Source organism: Pimephales promelas, chromosome 4, assembly GCF_988280905.1.
Source record: "Pimephales promelas chromosome 4, fPimPro1.hap1.1, whole genome shotgun sequence".
In the NCBI taxonomy this organism is placed as follows: Eukaryota; Metazoa; Chordata; class Actinopteri; order Cypriniformes; family Leuciscidae; genus Pimephales; species Pimephales promelas.
The window spans coordinates 26,284,541-26,297,619 of NC_142772.1; the positions used below are offsets into that span (position 1 = coordinate 26,284,541).

Genomic DNA, 13,079 nt, shown 5'->3' on the forward strand with positions numbered 1-13,079 from the left:
CACCACTCGTTGAAATTTGAAACAGATATATGTTGCGCGTCATATAATAAAGCGCAGCTTTGCCTCTAATTTACGACACTTGAATAGTCGCAAGCTATACAGTATGCTGACACAGAGTTTGGTTTATTATTTATATATTTAACAGCAACATAAATCGTACAGCTTATAAATCATACTAAGTGATTTTTTTTGTAGGGTCAGGGGATAAAATACAGTTTGTACAGTATAAAAATGTCTTTGGAAAGTCCCCATAAAACGTGTGTGTGACACACCTGAACAAATAATTGTGAAAAATAGATTGAAATAAAGTTTAAAAGTATGATTGTAACTTAAGCATTGTGTACTCAGTTTACATAAAAAGAATGAGAGAAAAATGATTTAACCCGCGAAAGTAGACTACTTAATACTCGTCAAAATTAGTGGTACTAGTTTACTAGTATATTACTAGTTCTCTTTATTTACTAGCTTTTTATTTTGAAGCTATATTAGTTTATATAGTGTATTTAAATTTCTTAACATGTAATTTGTTTAATTAAATATTTATATATATATATATATATATATATATAAGTATGTGTTTTTACACATGTAATTAAATACTTATTTTAAGTGTTATTAAGATTAATTAATGAGAAAAAAAGTAGATCGAATCATGAGCTTTCCATCCCTACACTACAATGATTTATTGCTTGTCTTTGTCGACTAATACAGAAGGTAAAGAACTTTTTTAAAAAATCGCATATTAAATCGCAATCGCAATATTGGTTAAAAAAATCGCAATTAGATTATTGGTTAAAAAAATCGCAATTAGATTATTTTCCATAATCGTTCAGCCCTATTTCTCGTTATTCATTTCGTATTTCATTTCCAAATAGGAAATGAGATAAAAATGTACATGGACCGAAATGCATGTTAATACTTTCCTAATTCTGTTATTCATTCTTGAGTTCTCTGTGACCCTTAACCTCTGACTTACTCCAGGTCATGTTCTCAGGCATCTCACTTTCTAATTAGCATTCCTGTTGAATTAATCAAGTTTATTATATAGTTTTAAGGTGCAGTCACATTTTTTTTTTTGTTGGTCAATGCGGCTAATCCTCATAACCAACCAACTCATGCAAAATTTCCTGCTGTTTGGGTTCCTTAAAAATGTGAAATTTTGGGAAATTTGACTGCTCCTTTAGTTTAAGCGTTAGGATTTAATTATTATTAGCAATGATGGAAATATAAACAGGAAACTTTGTTTCCTGTCTGCTTTGACAGGAATACTACTTTGTTTTCTGGTTATTGGTACAAGAGCTGAATTCTTCAATAACAAATAAACATTATGTCAGAAGAATAAATACAGCTCCATCTTTTTTCTGATAACATGGCCTTTAAAATGTTTTTGTAATTTGGTGAGCTCAGATACAATATAGTTGTATTATTTCTATATATGAGACCCTCGCACCACCATTTGTGTCCATCTATGCCGGGTTCAGACTACACAACATTGTCTATTAAGATAATCACTGTGTCAGATTATGTGATGATGACTCCTAAATTCTTGTTGTGTACAAGAAATATGTTTGATGTCATCGAGAAGGCGGAACTAGCGACTGACTTCCGGAAACAAGAGTGTAAACAAACAATGTCTACTGAAGCATCGTGTTAGCATCATGAAGGCAGCAGTTTTGTGTCATAGCTCCACAAACTTTGTTTGTGTCATGTTGGAAAGCTGTGTTGGGAAGAGCCTTTGTGCTCCTATTGGTCAATGTCACGTTATCGTCCACGGTGTCACACTATACGATATAAACCGACTGATTCTTCCATTCCGACACCCATTGTCGTTTACGAATCACCCCGACATGCTACGTCAAATGGATTGTGCCAAAATATGGTTAATGCCGTGTAGTCTGAACCCGGCATTTGAAAGCATCGCTTGTTTTCCACTTCATTGTCACCCATATCTCACATTTTATGTCTCTTTCGTAATCATTTGTGTGGGTTTGCATCACCATGTTACACATTATATGAATCCTGTTGCTTATTTTGTGTGTTGGCGAAGATAACTTTACTGACAGTGCGGTAAGTGCCCGTCTGAATGGAGAGCACAAAGAGAAGGATCTGGAACCCTGGGATGGAGGGGAGCAGCACATCTCGGGCAGCATGGAATCTCTTGACACTGATCTGGTGAGGCGTCAAACAAATCAGGCTTGACATAATTGCAGTTGGATCATTGTAGAAGTATCAAAAGTAATGTTTAGATGTTTAAAACAATAACCCACTTAACATCACACTTTACTGGGATTTTTCTGCGGTTACGAGATATATGGTGCAAAGCTGTAATCACTTTTTTTAAACTGTCTCCCTCTTAGTCAAATGGTTGGGATCCTGATGAGATGTTTAAATACAATGAGGAGACATACGGTGTGAAGTCCACCTATGACAGCAGCCTGTCATCATACACGCAAGTCATCTCACTTGTGTTTTAAATTACCTCTGATGTATATCTTGATTTGTTTAAATACTGGATATGTGCTGTCTCTTAGTCTATTTTTTTCCTTTTGTTTCCAGGGTTCCCTTGGAGCGAGACAACTCTGAGGAGTTCCTCAAGCGCGAGGCTCGTGCGTCCCAGCTGGCGGAGGAGATCGAAGCCAGTGCCACCTACAAGGCCCGTGTGGCCTTGGAGAATGACGACCGCTCAGAGGAAGAGAAATATACTGCTGTGGTTCGTGGAGAGAGGGAGCTTCACAGCCTCAACAGGTGAAGCTTGAGCTAATTACCACTGCTGTATGTATGTTTAGATCAGGAGATGTTTGTGCTCCAATGTATTTCTGTCGATGAACAAATAAAAAGGAGATTCATGATAGTGTTTTTTTTCATGCTTTTCTTAATACTAAGAGCAAGAAAAAGACATTTCAAAAGAATAAGTGTATAAAGGCATATTTTATTACACTCGTATTACTATGTTTACTTATATTACAATGAATAACTATGAATGAAAAAAGTGCAATGCAAAATATGGCAGAATAAGTCCTGCCTTATGAACCAATCGTCACTGCATCTGCCGCTTGAAGCCCCGGATCCCATAGAAACAGTCATAATAAGAAAGCAAGAGCATAAGTCCCATTGATTTGACTGTTCATGTCAGATTTGAAAGGTTATTTAAATGTGAGATTGGTGGGCAGTTTTTGAATTTCTGTATTTCTCCAATCAAGTAGATAGGAGTTGAGAAAATGACAAAAACTATTGCTGGTTTAAGATTACAAATTCTTGCCTGTTAATCAGTCTGTCCAAATTAACCTTTGCGCAACAGTTATCTTATGCTTTTTTCGTCTGGATCAATTCGAGCAGCAGCTCAAATGTCTTAAGATGTGGTCACATTTACCGTTGTTCTGCGGACGAAATTTAGTTGTTTCTGTAACACTTTACATTAATTTCAACATTTACTAATACATTATTAAAATCCAAGGTTGTATTTGTTAACTTCAGTTAATGCACTGTGAGCTAACATGAACAAACGATGAACAGCTGGATATTTATTAACTAACATTAACAAAGATTAATAAATACCGTACTGTAACAAATGTATTGCTCATTGTTAGTTCATGTTAGTTAATACATTACTTAATGTTCCACCCTAACAGAAATTTTGCATTCGGACTAAATATTTTGCATTAAGTGCATTTTTAAGTACCTTTTTACCTACGAAGTTATGCTGAAATTCCACTAAATGTGACCACACCATTACCACTACTACATCATTATTGGTTTGCACTATATTTTTGGTTAGAACTGAATTCAGTTAGGAAAGTATTGCTCATTTAATAAATAAATAAATAAATCCAGAGTTTTCTTCTTTATTTTGTTTACTTACACAGAGAGAACAAATACATTCCCCCTAGTCAGAGGAACCGATGTCATGGGGAGCAACCAGGGATGTCATGGGTAGCTGGTCGTCAAAATTCACCCAGACTGGTTCAGTGTAGCCCTGGGACACCCACGCCCAGATCTGGATCTCACGACTACAACACAATGGATCAGCGTGTGGTCAATGGAGGTACAAGATGATTTGTGTTGGGTATCCATATCGTCTAAAATAGATAGTGTTAACTATTGGAATGATGCCTCAAACGATTAAATTTGGTAATATATGTAAAGAAACTGTATGTTTATTGGTTATGCAACTTTGGATCCATGAATTATAATCAGTGGAGTTACTAGTGCAGCGAGCTATGTGCTTATGTTATCTGGCTGGATCTTTGATAGACGTCTCAAAGTTTCCCCTGGTGTCACTTTCAACGGGATCATTCCTTATTAGTCCATTAAAAGTGGACTCAAAATTTCCTCTTAAAATACTAGAAATTATAATGAGCAATAAAAAGAAAAAAAAGAAAAAAATCCCCTTGGCTTTCTATGGTATCTATTAATCCACTTTACATTAGTGAACATTCAAGGTTCATTAGTTAACATTAGTTAATGTATTAACTAACATGAACTAACAATGATACAACTAACAAATCAGTGGAGTTACTAGTGTAGCGAGCTATATGCTTATGTTATCTGGCTGAATCTTTGATAGAAGTCTCAAAGTTTCCCCTGGTGTCAACGGGATCATTCCTTATTAGTCTATTAAAACAGTACTAAAAATGTCCACTTAAAATACTAGAAAAATAAAAAAAAATCCCCAAATAGTAGGGGTGTAACGGTACATGTATTCGTATTGAACCGTTTCGGTTCGAGGCTTCCGGTTCGGTACGCATACAAACCGAACGATTGCTTGGACCATTTTTCCTGTGAAGCATTCACATTTCTCCGTTATTAACCGTAGATCTCTATTAGATCAAACAGCGCTGTCATGGAAACCAGTAGAAACATAGTGCCGTGAATGAACTAGTAATACTTTCGTCCACAGACCAGCAACATTCACCATGGATTTAATATAGTAACACTAACTGGAACCAGTTTGGCTGGAATGGTGAAATGCTTTCAAGTACTTCACACATCTTTTTCCAGCCCTTCAAAATTCAAATATTATATAAATAAATATATATTTAAATGTTATTTTTAATGTGATGACCAAAACATTATTTGTTCATCCTTCAAAGATGAACATCCTTCATTTATAAACCTGAAAGTTTCAAGATCTAGGAAAACTCACACTTATTTAAAAATATTTTTTCTTTAAACAAATAGGAAATTTCTCTGGCATTTCTTTCTTTTTGCTGTATCGAAAACGTACCGAACCGTGACTTTAAAACCGAGGTACGTACCGAACCGTGATTTTTGTGTACCGTTGCACCCCTACCAAATAGATATGGTATCTATTAATCCACATTACATTAAGGTTAGTTAGTTAACATTAGTTAATGTATTAACTAACATGAACTAACAGTGAGCAATCCGTTTGTTAAATTTATGGGGTGGTGATGGCGCAGTGGATAAGACACATACCTTGGTGTGAGAGACCTGGGTTCAAATCCACTGTGAGACACCAATGTGTCCCTGAGCAAGACACTTAACCCCTAGTTGCTCAAGAGGCGTGCGACCTCTGACATATATAGCAGTTGTAAGTCGCTTTGGATAAAAGCGTCAGCTAAATGAATAAATGGAAATGGAAAATTAATCCATTGTTCTCTCCTCAACTAACAGTCGATCTTTCAAATCATGTCTCTGGCTTTCAGTCCTTTCATGATAAAAGGATTTGGGCAAGGGAGTACTTTAGGCCAAGGCTGCTGTTCCCAGAGAATCTGATTGATCTGTCCAATGTTCTTTCTTTGAAGTCCCGTGTCCTTATTGTTTACTGTTTCACTGCCTCAGAAATAACCATCTTAAAATGTTCTTTGGTGTCGTCTTATCATTCCTGCTCAATACTTCTCCATCTCCTCTCTACCTCTCCTCTTGGCTAGTTTCGGTCATCATATCTAAAATTCTCAGTCTTTAAGGCCTTCAGACTTTTCTATTTTCTTTTTGTTTCCCCTCCCCCTCTCTCTCTTAGTCAAATGTAGTTTTTCTTTCCTCTCATTTCGGCTCATTTCATCTCTGTCAGGTGCACACCCTTGGCCCTCACGCTGCCCATCTCCCTCCTCTCGCCCTCCATCCCGTTACCAGTCAGGCCCCACCAACTCTCTCCCGCCCCGGGCGGCCACGCCCACCCGGCCTCCCTCCAGACCCCCATCCAGGCCCTCTCGGCCCCTGTCTCACCCCTCTGCTCATGGGTCTTCAGGGCCCCTGTCCACCATGCCCAAACGTCTGTCCTCAGAAGGTACCAGAAATTCCAGACTGAGCAGCCATTTTGTTGTGGCACCGCTGCTCAGGTTCACGTTTGCAATCAGAATGCCTGAATTAAGGCTGTCACTAACAGCAGTGGGACTTTCCTGGTGTTTAATAAAACGACTCACCTCTCCTCTTGTTTCATTTTCTATTGCTATCCATCTTTCAATGCATGATTGAAGTGAGTTTGGGACATGTTTCACCCACTCATTTTCTGCGGTGTGTTTAAGGATTGGGATTGTATTTTGGCCATGGGGACACCACTAACAATGCCCAAGTGTTTATTTCCATGCCTGACATTGACTCGACATTGTATTCTCATACATCAAATGAGAAACTGTCACAGCCTCTTCAGTTCAAATGTATATCAGGTAGATTGACCAGAATTAACTTTTCATGAGGAAAGAGCCCTACACATGACATGAAGAAGAATAAAAAAAGATACTGTGGACACAAATTAAGATTTCATTCCCACATTGTACTAATTTGAACTTTTTACTAATTCATTCTCTCATTTTCATGGCCACTTAGTTCTAATCTGGTCTTTCATTTTAGTTCAGTTGTGGGAAAGAAATCTTAATATTTGGTCAGTATCTTTTTTTTGTCTTCTGCTTGTCATGTGCAGGGCTCTGTACACAACTAAGCTACTGAAGCATATGACATACTCATATTTAGTCAAAACTACAACATTTTCTGGTACCATGTGTTGTAGTGAATTCAGTACATATTGAAATCACAAATAGTTGGCATAGTTATTTCCGTCTCAGTGTTTGCTTCACATTTGATACTTTGAATGTCACAGTTCATAGCATCTGCTTTTGGAGAGAGCTTCACACTACACACATTGATGAGAGATGCACTAAAGGGTGTTTGTTACTTCTTTCAGAACTCACTCATCTCTATGTTTGTGAATACAGGTCCTCCAAGAATGTCTCCCAAGTCACAGCGAACTCCGAGACCTCATAGAGTGGCCTCTTGTCGGGGTGGTGGTCCTCCTCCGCCTGATTATATGTCTCCAGGTGCATCGGTGGAGGTTTCTGCTCCCCCTCTTACTCGCAACAGCCCTTCTGGGGGAACATGGTCATCTGTTGTCAGTGGTGGTAAGTAGGGTTGGGAATTGTATGATTTTTTTTTTTTCAGTTCCAAAAATTTTAGTAAGGGAAAAATGCACAATCCTTTTTGTGTTTGTTTCTTATACTTGTCAGATGAGTTTATCAAACTGGTAATATCAACAAATTCAATTTTCGCAATTTTCGCAAAAATATTTATTTTTCTGAAGGAAAATAAACATTTTGCATTTTCTAGGAGAATTTGGGAACTCTCCTTGTTTATTGTATCTACAGCAGTGGAGAATAACTTCTCTGAAGGGGTAGAATATGCTTGAACACACATGTAAGATCCAGACAGGTGAAACAGAATATTTTTAAAAGCGGTTTGAATAATTGATTCATAAAGACTTCACTTGTTTAATTACTGGCTCTAGCGATTCATAAGCAGAACTGCATGCATCTTGCGGAAGAAAATTGTAGATGGAGCTACTTCTCTCTGTTTATGTTTATTATGAGTCCCTTAGGCACTGGGCTACTCTGCAGCGGTGCCGACCTGACCTGTGTAAAGTAGTCCAAGTATAAACACTTATTACAGGCTTACCGTAGTTATTCAGGATTAGACAAAAACACGGTTTGAAAAAAGGCATTTTATGTAAAACACATTTGCAGCTGCACAGCTAGCACATTGAGTGTCTGGCTCACTCATAGGCTGTGCATTGAATGGCGCGGGTGCCTTTGACATGCGACCGATGAGCTAGCCCTACGTCATTAAACGTCAGAACCCGACAAGGAGGCGTGGCCTTACTCAAATACAAATACTTTTCCCCCTTCAACATATACAAATACTGGCTGCTTTGCACACCACTAATATGTATATATTGACAGTTGATGTATCTGGGTCAGTGACAGCGCAAACAGATTTGAATGTTCCAATGTGAAGTTTTTGTCATTTAGGAATAAGATTGCGTGGGTGTTGGAATCGAGATCTTTTAAAGATTAATCGTGCAGCTCTACTGTCTTTATACTCTCTCTCTCTCTCTCTCTCTCAAAACGTAAATGAGTAGCGGGAGGGCTTTTCAGTGCGTTCATTACTATTTTAATATTCATGAGGTGAGAAATCGCAATTAAAGGATAATCTCCCTGCACTTCACCCACACATCGCATCAGAACCGTTTTTGGAACCGAAACTTAGGAATTTCGCACGGTTCCGGTAAGATTCTCGGTTCCAAACCCTAGTGGTAAACCTAGATTTTAAATCTGTACCCAGATTTCAGTTTCAGTCCGAAACACTTTAATGCTCACTAATTTTTTCCCACTTTTCTTAGCGCACAGACCTCGTTCACCTCGACAGAATAGCATTGGTGGAGGTGCTCCGAGCTCCTCCTGCTTGTCTTCCCCACAGGCTGGTACAGTGCCTGTAGACTCTATGGCAGCTTCCACAACGGTGACTTCCCCCACAGCAGCTAACCCAGCCACCAACCTGGACGCATCTCCAATAGAAGAGGGTTAGGACGTCCCTTACACAATATGGGGCATTTGTGCTATTAATTTCATCTGTAATAGATCTTACAACAGCCCTTTTTTCCATTTCTTTTTCCTCTATAGCCAAAGAATCAAGAGTACTAGAGACGAGACAAAATTCTCCTAATGCCAACAAAGAGAATGTGAAGCCTATTGAAGCTTCTGCAAGCATCGCTCGATCCATCGGCAAGGGTGTGTACCTTTGGAGATGTTATTAATCATCTACAGCCAGCCGTTTTTGCTAAAGCTGATTTTTCTGCATGTGATTTTGCTGTGTTGACACAAAGCATGTAGAAAGCAGAAATTGCAAGTTGTCAGTATGAATTAAGGATTTGGCTTCTAAGAATTAATTTTCTTTCTCAAAATTGCTGATACTGTAAATAAAGTGAGAAATGACTTTTTCAGTTTATCAAACACAAACTACAATACAAGTATAGGTACGGCATATGCATTAAAGCTGTCACAATATCATGTTTTCACTACACAAATTCACAATAATGACATTATTGCGACATCATAATGTCATCAGTCACGTTCCCTCTTTTAACTGTACAAAGCGTACAAAAAGAATGCCCTGTGTAACACTTATCCCCAGTTTCACAGACGAGGTTTAAGCCTAGGCCCAAACTGAAATGCACGTTTTGAGCTGATATGTCAGTGTCTTTGTTTTGTCTCAGGATGCACACCAACAATGTTTCTAAGGTGCATTTGTAAAGGCTACTTAAATGTCTTAATTGAACTAATCCTGGCTAAATCTAAGCACACAGAATCCCAAAAAATGGAGAACTTTTTTTGGTGTGGGTATCTTGTGATTTTGTGCGGCTGAACTCGCTGCGCTGTTATCTTTTGTTTCTGTATGAGTGGTGTCTACCAGCATTATGGGCAGTTAACATGTAACATGTCTTTTGTGTGCTTAAAGCAACACTAAAGAAGATTTTTTACCTTACAATAATGTTTCCAAAATTGTTTCAGTGGTTCATCAAGTCAACAGGGTGAAAGGCACTCGCTTTGCGATCCTATATCTGCTATAACCACACTATGTAAGTTTGCCAGAACGGGTCGCGTTTCTGTAGTTTGAATGAGACATAAGAAAACTACTAATTTGACTTGCTTTATTTTCTAGGAGAATTTGGGACCTCTCCTAGTTTATTGTATCTCCAGCAGTGGAGAATACCTTCACTGAAGGGGTAGAATATGCTTGAACACACATGTAAGATCCAGACAGGTGAAACAGAATATTTTTAAAAGCGGTTTGAATAATTGATTCATAAAGACTTCACTTGTTTAATTACTGGATGAATCAGCGCTCTAGCGATTCATAAACAGAACTGCATGCATCTTGCGGAAGAAAATTGTAGACGGAGCTACTTCTCTCTGTTTATGTTTATTACGAGTCCCTTAGGCACTGGGCTACTCTGCAGCGGTGCCGACCTGACCTGTGTAAAGTAATCCAATGTCAAAATCATGCACGAAAGTGTGATTGTCCCTACCTTGTCTGTGGATATCGTTCATTCCAAAGCCGGTGCTAGATAAACAGTGAGCGTGCGTGCGACAGTAGGCTGCGGTAGGTTAAATTTTTTACGACAGTTCCGCTTTCAACCTATAGGGCGACCGAAGAGGAAAAGTTCTTTAGTGTTGTTTTAAATGTAGACGTGCGACAAGCACGCTCAAATAGAGAGTGACGCAATCACGTCGCTCAACTTCTTCATCTTCATGGAGAATGCGGTTAATGATTGCTTGGCTACGGCAGTGCGCTTCTGTAAAGAGGAGAAAAGCGGGCGCAGCCGGTGTTTTCAGACCCTTAAGGTGCAATACCGCCATCTGCTATGTTGGAGTGTCAGCCAGATAGTTACTGCCACGGGATTATTTATTATATTATATGTGTTGTATTAACACAACATCAATTAATTGTATGAATTTTATTCATTCAGAGACAGACATTTCAATACCAGTATATCGCGACACCATTACATCAAACAGATCTTAGTGAAAAATCAAATGTAATTGTCGATTCTTTGTAATAAGTGTGCTTTCTAAAAATCATTCTTTCACTTTTTGATCTTCCTAGGGCCTCTCAACATGGCTCCAGATCACAGGAAACAAATAGATAATTTAAAAAAATTCAGTGAAGATTTTAGGGTAAGTTTTATTTCTCTCCCATTATGTGTTTCAGCAACTATACCTCAGCTAATTGAATCCCTTCATCCCTTTATAGTTGCAGTCTAGCTCAAATTCAGATGCAGTTTTTGATCCCATGAACAAGACTCCAAGGGACCTTGGAGTAAAGCCAAACGATCAAGTAGCTGAGAAGAGCACAGTAGATTCAACAGGACCCAAAGTCTCCATGGAGTCCGGCGTTAATGAAGAAACCTCTACTTCTGTGAGCGTCGCCCTAGCAGGAAGTAAATCTGGTACCCCTTTACTCTCTCCTTCCTCTGCTGTACTAGAGCAGAAAAGAGGGCCTGATGTGACATCTCAGGGTGTCCAGACCACCTCGTCTCTAACCAACACTTCTGCAAAAGATAAGGATGAGAAGGAGGAGAAGAATGACCCTGTAGCAGAGTGAGTCAACAGAAGAAAATGAAAAGGCTGTAGCATTGGTAGTGTGAATCAGTGACAGAATTGATTGTCAAAATGATAAATTATTTTGATCAAAAGTATAAAGAGGCTTAAGAGTCTTTCTCAGCAACATGATGCATGCTAATAATATATTGCATTGCTTATTCCTCTGAGAAATGTTCTTGTGGTGTAGTAAATAAAACCATGTTGATTTATTGTTTATGCACTTTTTAGGAGTGTTAGAAAATCTACTCTCAATCCCAATGCCAAGGAGTTCAATCCTAGGGTTTTTTGCTCCCCTGTAAGTAAATCAGTTGTTTATTTTGTCATTAAAAGAACTGAAATCAACACACAACATATTGTACCTTAAAGTCGGGTCATTTTGACGATCTAATATGAACATAGAAATGTACATGTTCATGCATTTCTTTTTAACTGTTTCCTAAGCCTAAACCAGCTACAACCCCCACTCTGACCCGGCCTCAGGGTCAGCCCAGCCCTTCCATCGTAGTACAGCAGCCCCCTGCCGTCTATGGCCAGACCATGTTCCAGATGTACCCTCTGACCCCTGTGAGCCCTGGCGTTCAGGTGAGCACCATTATATTAAACCCTCTTGTCAGTTTAATCTAATTCGTTCTGTGCATGGAAGCCTATGGTTGTACTAAAACATCAAAAATTATATTTTAATTTATTTTCATTCATGTGCCAAGATCATTGATGTGAAGTTCATACTTTAGCCATCCCTCTTTTACTTTCATTTGTCAGTTGCATTTGCAAAGTTCCTGCATGTATAACCCATCAGATGAATGTTCAATTGATGACTGACATGATTGCAGTTTTAATTCAGTGACAAGGGCCAGTAATGGCCTGTTCATTCTAAGTTCAGTTTAAAGGGATAGGATACTTCAGGATTTAGCATTAAGCTTTGTATTAGTAGAAAACCTGTAGTATTTTCAAATTACCGTGCTTTCCACCCTCATCCCTCAAAATTGGCATTTTGCATCATCAGAGGATTTTTTGGCAAGAGGCTAAAGACTACGGTTAGTAGTAGGGACTGTTTCGTATGTTTTCATCAATGCCCATAGAGGGTGGGATCTCACTCACAGGATGTACACAATAGTGTCAGCCATTTTTTATTTTTTTTTTGGAAGCTAAGCTAGCAGGCTCTTGTTCTGTGGAGAAAGCGGAGTAGTAGGGGTTACCATCCTCTTTTTCCCGGACAATCTCGATATCCCGGGCAGACTCATCACAGAGACTTACTAGTAGCCTAGACTTGTTGTTTATCTACTGGGCTCTGTTACCTCTGTTAGTGCTCTGTTAGGGGTGGTGATGGTGCAGTGGATAAGACACATGCCTTTAGTGTAAGAGACCCGGGTTCGAATCCACTGTGAGACACCAATGTGTCCCTGAGCAAGACACTTAACCCCTAGTTACTCCAGATGCGTGCGACCTCTGACGTATATAGCAATTGTAAGTCGCTTTGGATAAAAAGCGTCAGCTAAATGAATAAATGTATATGTTATCGATAGGTGTGGCCTCCTAGGGCAGCAAAGCCAGTGCATTCTGGGAGTTGGTGTCTTTCATCCACATCAGCCAAAAATAAATTTTCTGTCTTTTCTCAGTCTAGAAAGCTCCAAATTCAAAAATAATTTCACATTTCATCTACATAAATGACCCATTTTAAATACACATTCA

At 38.7% G+C, this 13,079-nt stretch overlaps 1 protein-coding gene across 10 annotated transcripts in view; it reads left to right on the forward strand.

Moving 5' to 3' along the window:
* Positions 1–13,079, forward strand: part of atxn2 (ataxin 2) — a 38,513-nt gene that overhangs the window by 17,619 nt on the left and 7,815 nt on the right. For 9 of the 10 annotated variants that reach the window (XM_089130181.1, XM_089130182.1, XM_089130187.1 and 6 more), the window contains 12 exons: positions 2,048–2,172; positions 2,358–2,449; positions 2,557–2,745; positions 3,864–4,042; positions 6,032–6,247; positions 7,173–7,355; positions 8,630–8,809; positions 8,910–9,017; positions 10,894–10,964; positions 11,041–11,387; positions 11,619–11,685; positions 11,832–11,972. In XM_089130181.1, coding sequence (XP_088986307.1) covers positions 2,048–2,172; positions 2,358–2,449; positions 2,557–2,745; positions 3,864–4,042; positions 6,032–6,247; positions 7,173–7,355; positions 8,630–8,809; positions 8,910–9,017; positions 10,894–10,964; positions 11,041–11,387; positions 11,619–11,685; positions 11,832–11,972 — 1,898 coding nt within the window. The remainder of the gene's footprint in view (positions 1–2,047; positions 2,173–2,357; positions 2,450–2,556; positions 2,746–3,863; positions 4,043–6,031; positions 6,248–7,172; positions 7,356–8,629; positions 8,810–8,909; positions 9,018–10,893; positions 10,965–11,040; positions 11,388–11,618; positions 11,686–11,831; positions 11,973–13,079) is intronic. The other variant, XM_089130190.1, reaches the window with a different exon arrangement.